The sequence below is a fragment of the Brassica rapa genome, chromosome A01 (genome assembly GCF_000309985.2).
Source record: "Brassica rapa cultivar Chiifu-401-42 chromosome A01, CAAS_Brap_v3.01, whole genome shotgun sequence".
Lineage (NCBI taxonomy): Eukaryota > Viridiplantae > Streptophyta > Magnoliopsida > Brassicales > Brassicaceae > Brassica > Brassica rapa.
The window spans coordinates 26,827,625-26,833,666 of record NC_024795.2 but is presented as its reverse complement, the minus strand read 5'-3'; the positions used below and the strand labels follow the sequence as shown (position 1 = coordinate 26,833,666).

Below are 6,042 nucleotides of genomic sequence, written 5' to 3'. Positions count from 1 at the left end.
CATATTCTACATTTATATTAATGTATGCTAAACTCTTTTTCATGGTAAATGAGCATCGTTCAATGGTTTTTCTCAATTAATTTAGTAAAACTTCATAATACCCCCTAAATCGATGGAGTGACCAATATAAAATTATTATTTTCTTGATAAACGGAGAGCATAAAGGTTCCAAACCTCTTTGAACATCATCATATGTTAGTGCAGGATGCAACTAGGCATTAAAACAATATTGTCATATTTTTTGAAATTTTCTCAAAATCTATGGGCTAATAACCCCTACAAAAATACTGAGTTTTTGGTAAATACTTTATATACTGAAGCCTATAATCTTTAGTGTTGTTTTAAAATTTCTACCATATTCTACATTTTTATTAATGTATGCTAAACTCTTTTTCACGGTAAATGAGCATCGTTCAATTGTTTTTATCAATTAATTTAGTGAAACTTCATAATATTCCCTAAATCGATGGAATAACCACTATAAAGTTATTATTTTCTTGATAAACGGAGACGACAAAGGCTCCAAACCTCTTTGAACATCATCATATGTTAGTGCAGGATGCAACTAGGCATTAAAACAATATTGTCATATTTTTTGAAATTTTCTCAAAATCTATGGGCTTACTAACCCCTACAAAAATATTAAGTTTTTGGTAAATACTTTATATACTGAAGCCTATAATCTTTAGTGTTGTTTTAAAATTTATATCATATTCTACATTTGTATTAATGTATGCTAAACTATTTTTCATGGTAAATGAGCATCTTTCAATTGTTTTTAACAAATAATTTAATAAAACTTCATAATACTCCCTAAATCGATGGAATAACCACTATAAAATTATTATTTTCTTGATAAACGGAGACGACAAAGGCTCCAAACCTCTTTGAATATCATCATATATTAGTGCAGGATGAAACTAGGCATTAAAACAATATTGTCATATTTTTTGAAATTTTCTCAAAATCTATGGGTCCCCTACACAAATAATGAGTTTTTGGTAAATACTTTATAAACTGAAGTCTATAATCTTTAGTGTTGTTTTAAAATTTATATCATATTCTACATTTGTATTCATGTATTTTAAACTCTTTTTCATGGTAAATGAGCATCTTTCAATTGTTTTTATCAAATAATTTACTAAAACTTCATAATACTCCCTAAATCGATGGAATAACCACTATAAAGTTATTATTTTTTTGATAAACTGAAACGACAAAGGCTCCAAACCTCTTTGAACATCATCATATGTTAGTGAAGGATGCAACTAGGTATTAAAACAATATTGTCATATTTTTAGAAATTTTCTCAAAATCGATGGGCTAACCCCTACAAAAATATTGAGTTTTTGGTAAATACTTTATATACTGAAGCCTATAATCTTTAGTGTTGTTTTAAAATTTCTACCATATTCTACATTTGTATTAATGTATGCTAAAATCTTTTTCACGGTAAATGAGCATCGTTCAATTGTTTTCATCAATTAATTTAGTAAAACTTCATAATACCTCCTAAATCGATTAAATAACCATTATAAAATTATTATTTTCTTGATAAACGGAGAGCACAAAGGCTCCAAACCTCTTTGAACATCATCATATGTTAGTGAAGGATGCAACTAGGCATTAAAACAATATTGTCATATTTTTTAAAATTTTCTCAAAATATATGGACTAACATAACAAGCTTTCTATAAAGAAGCTAACAAAGCTCTTACCAGTTACCACATCAACTTAGAGAGGACCATCCTGACTAAAAGTCTCAAAACCCTTCTTCATACTCAGCTCCAAACACCTAAAAGATCAACAAAATCACCAATAAATTCATCAAATTTCATAAAAGCTCCGAGCTTTCTGATGGAAAGTTTACCCCATTAACGTCCGTTTTGACCAGAACCAGAAGCAGAGCTCCTCGCTATGCACCAATTTACAAATATTCAAATAGGAATGATAATGGGCCGATCAACCTATACTAATATAGAAAAGTTACTGGGCCAATAAACTATTTAATTTTGTTTTATTGTGGTTTGCAATATATACACAGTGCATATTTGACGATGTTCTTAATTTTCCTCCTAAGACAGCAATTAAAGTTAGCAAAGTAAAAACGGATATTATTTAAATGGTTTTCTGGAATGGCTCGGGTTTATTCGTAAATTCGGTGGATTTCATAATGTATTTCACATCCCTATCGCCTACAAATTACTTTAAGACTGACAATGATATCATGCATCTGCTTTATAAGAGATTTCGTATCCTTTTTAACAAATGCTAAAACTATATATCTAGTTTAAACAAAATTTACTATCATTATGCAATATAAAGTAGGTGTCGCTTTCATAAGTGTTGTTTTCGTGGAGAACCGCTTCAGAAATCCACTAACGTATTAGTTTAATTGTTTGTGTAATCAACTTATTATCTAATTCAAAAATTATTATTTTAGACGTTTTATTTTCTTTACAAACCTCTAATAGTCTAGCTTATAAGAGAAAATGTGTATCACTATTTACGTAATTATATTTTGATGGTGATATCTAAACAACTGTACTGCTTAGCTAAAGACTATTTATTACCGGAAATTGATGTGTTTTATATTAGTAATAATTTTTTCTTTATAGAAATGTTATTTAAAACATTATATTGAAAATAAGGCGATGAATGGTTGAATAATAAGCAATTTATTACCCCTTTTAATATATCAAATGCATATTACTGTATTAGAATAAGGAATCGGACGTGTCACGGTGTCATGACTAGACGGACATAGGTGGCCACTCTACACGGCATGTGTCATGGTGATTGTGCACTATACTGCTTTGGAAACTTATGCTATTGGCTATTGGTTGGCGGGGCCAACACACTCATTGAAACCATTTCTTTGTATATTACAGTACTTAATTATTTAAACCAATCGTTTACTAAATTATACAATTTTAAACCAACAATTTACTATAATATTAAATACTTTTGTTAATATTAGAATATAAGCCGGTTATGTATGGTTAATACCGGTTAGGAAAATAGAAGAGTCTTATATACACTGAACCAATGTAACAGAATACACAGTTTGAGAATTGAATAACAAATTTCATCTTCTTCTTTTTTTCTCTGAGTTTGAGCTCGATCTCATCTCGTTCTCTCGATCTAATAAGATATCAAAGCCAGGTTTCAATAATTGTATGTGAAAACTCCACCAAAACAATGCGCTGATTTTTATTTTGTTATTTAAGAACATCAGAGTTGGTTAGAAAATCTATACTGTTCAAAAACATTGGTTAGGAAATATAGTGTACTCAATTCAATTTTTAACATTTAAATAATAATTATTGAAAATTTGACACAATAAAAGAAATCATAAGAAAAAATAGTTTTCAGTTATATGTTTTTAACAGTTTTTCTTTTCATTTCCTCGTTTTTTAGTTTTAATTATTTAAAATTTTATCAATAATGATGCTCTACGTCTTAGGGTTTAGGTTGAGTAGATTTCAAATAGGACAAAGAAAAAGAAAAGGAAAATCAATTACTTCTCAAAGCAATTAAAGTCAAGATATTTACCACCGGCAAAATTGAATTAACCTATTAATTATTCACCTAATTATGCGTGGGGTCAACGAAAGCTAGCTATCACCGGGCCCCATATACCAGACTAACTAATCATAAGGCGTCACGTGTCAGCGCATTCTAAATCCAGAGAACGTTAAAGTAGGATGTGATGCAGAGAATCATATCCCTCCCAGCCTGCGCCTCCTATATAAGCCTTCATCAAATCTATTTTTGAAAAACCTGATAAATCGTTCATCTTCTTCTTCTTCATCATCATCTCCTAATCCAAATCCCTAATTCTCGCGTTAGATTTCGATTCAAGAAACTCGCCAAGAACTGGATACTCTGGCGGATTCAGATACCAAGAACCGAGACGTGGTTCTGAAACTGTATGACGCCCTGAGATCTCGCGACGTCGAATCAGTTCACCGGATCCTAACCCCGGATCTCGACTACTGGTTCCACGGCCCTCCGCCGCACCAGTTTTTGATGCGCACGCTCACCGGCGTCTCTCCGCCCTTCGAATTCGTGCCTCTCTCCGTCGTCTCCTTCGGATCCACCGTCATCGCCGAGGGCTGCGACGCCGCTAGCTCCGTCTCCTGGATCCACGCGTGGACCGTGTCGCATGGGATAATCACTCAGGTGAGGGAGTACTCGAACACTTCTCTCACCGTCACGAGGATCGGTGGCGTCGTCGCCGGAAGGTCTGCTGAGATCGCGCGATCGCATTGCCCCTCCGTGTGGGAAAGCAAATTCTCGGGTCGGGCTGGAAAATCCGTACCGGGTCTGGTTCTTGCGATTTGAGGAGTAAAAGCCACGTGGATTAATAACTAAATAAAGGCTGCTTACGTGTCGGTGTGTGGTTGGTTTGTCGTATATGTGAGGATTTTGTGCGGTTCAAGACGCGGTGTGGGCTGCGTTTTGGCTGTCGCTAGTTCTTCATTTGTTTTTTTCTTTTTAATTTGCTTTATAATCGTGCTTTTGTGTTTTAGTGGGTACAGCAAGCATGGGGAATTTGGGGATACCCAAATTGGCTTGTGCCGTTATGTCTGATGTAACGTTTGGTTATGTTATAATTGGAATAAAAATGTGCGTTTGGGATCTTATTATTCGTTTAACATTTATAATACGAGAAGTTCTGCACTTGTCGATGAAAATAATATAAAAAGCTGCCCATTTGGCTCATATGACCTCTGAGTGGATTAGCATGCTTTTTATGTGTATATATAGCTTTACTTTTGTTTAGCTTGGATACAGATTGAGTTTATAAAAGTATCTAAGCTTTACTTTTTTAGTTTGGATACAGATTTGAGTTTATAAAGATACACAATCTGTTGTTCAAAAAAAAAAATACACAATCTAAAAACAAAACTTCCTGAACATATTGAAGTTAGCGTTCCTTAATTGTCTACTTAGGTTGAGTTTATGTACCTTATTCTACATGAAATCATTGCACAAACTGATAAACATTAGTATGAGGATTAGATGGACTATAGAGTTCAGTCTATTTGGAGAGTTTGATGTGTTGAGATAAGTATGAACCAAGTAGTTTTATGATTTGGGTTTTGGATATTGTTGATGTTTAACGACGTTTACTTTTTAATGAAGTAATTAATAGTTATTAAATGTAATCGTGGACGCAACGTAACATCAAAAAAGTTTAATTGTGAAAGAGAAAGTTTCAGAGGAAGCAACGAGGAAGGTCACTCCTGCGTCTTTTTTTTCTGTGTTGGACGTGGACACGCATTATCTCTCTCTTTTGGCGTCGTCTGGTCAAAATGGTATGCAATAAAACGATATTAACAGAAAAAAAAACACTAAACAATCGGAAGATAAAACAAAGAAAAAGTAAACATTGGCGTATTTCATATTATTTAATTAATTTAAGCATGATGCAGTGACGCACATTCATCGAACTTAGATGTGTTTTCGGTCATGTCCCATGCCCAAAATATCCATTATATATATAATTGCTTATCTACTATATTTACAAGTGATTTCATCAATTTGTTGTAAAAGTCTAAAGATTATATACAAGTGATCAAGTGCTTTAAGAGTAGACAAACCTCAAGTACAAAAGATGAAGAGTCAACAATATACAATCTGATACTGATGTATAAAACACTAATCTACAGCTCATTTTCTGATCTTATTTTGAATAAAATGCATATATGAAACCAGCTAAGAGATGTAGAAATCTTATCTAACGTAGATTGGACGTATGCGAAATCGACATATAAGTCATCCCCATGAGAAATCATGAACAACCTGTGGCATACAAGCTCTCTCATTAATAAAAATTAAACATGCCATACATAGCGTAGTTCCTTCGACCGCAAAGAAACTTATAATCGGATGGACGTTTGATCTAACGGTTAGTCTTTCAGCAAGAAGTTAAGTGATTAGTGACGTATTGGCGGAGCCAGTGTGCTATGAGGGGTGTCAATTGACCCATGTCAATTTTTGCAAAAACAAAAATTTACTTGTATTTTCAAAGAA

General features: G+C 33.1%; 1 protein-coding gene across 1 annotated transcript; it reads left to right on the top strand.

Moving 5' to 3' along the window:
- Nucleotides 1–3,767: 3,767 nt before the first annotated feature.
- LOC103847181 (senescence associated gene 20) lies at nucleotides 3,768–4,649 on the top strand. Its single transcript, XM_009124241.3, has one exon. It carries the CDS (start codon nucleotides 4,033–4,035, stop codon nucleotides 4,345–4,347), a length of 315 nt encoding a protein of 104 aa, XP_009122489.1. The 5' UTR covers nucleotides 3,768–4,032; the 3' UTR covers nucleotides 4,348–4,649.
- The last annotated feature ends 1,393 nt before the right edge of the window (nucleotides 4,650–6,042 follow it).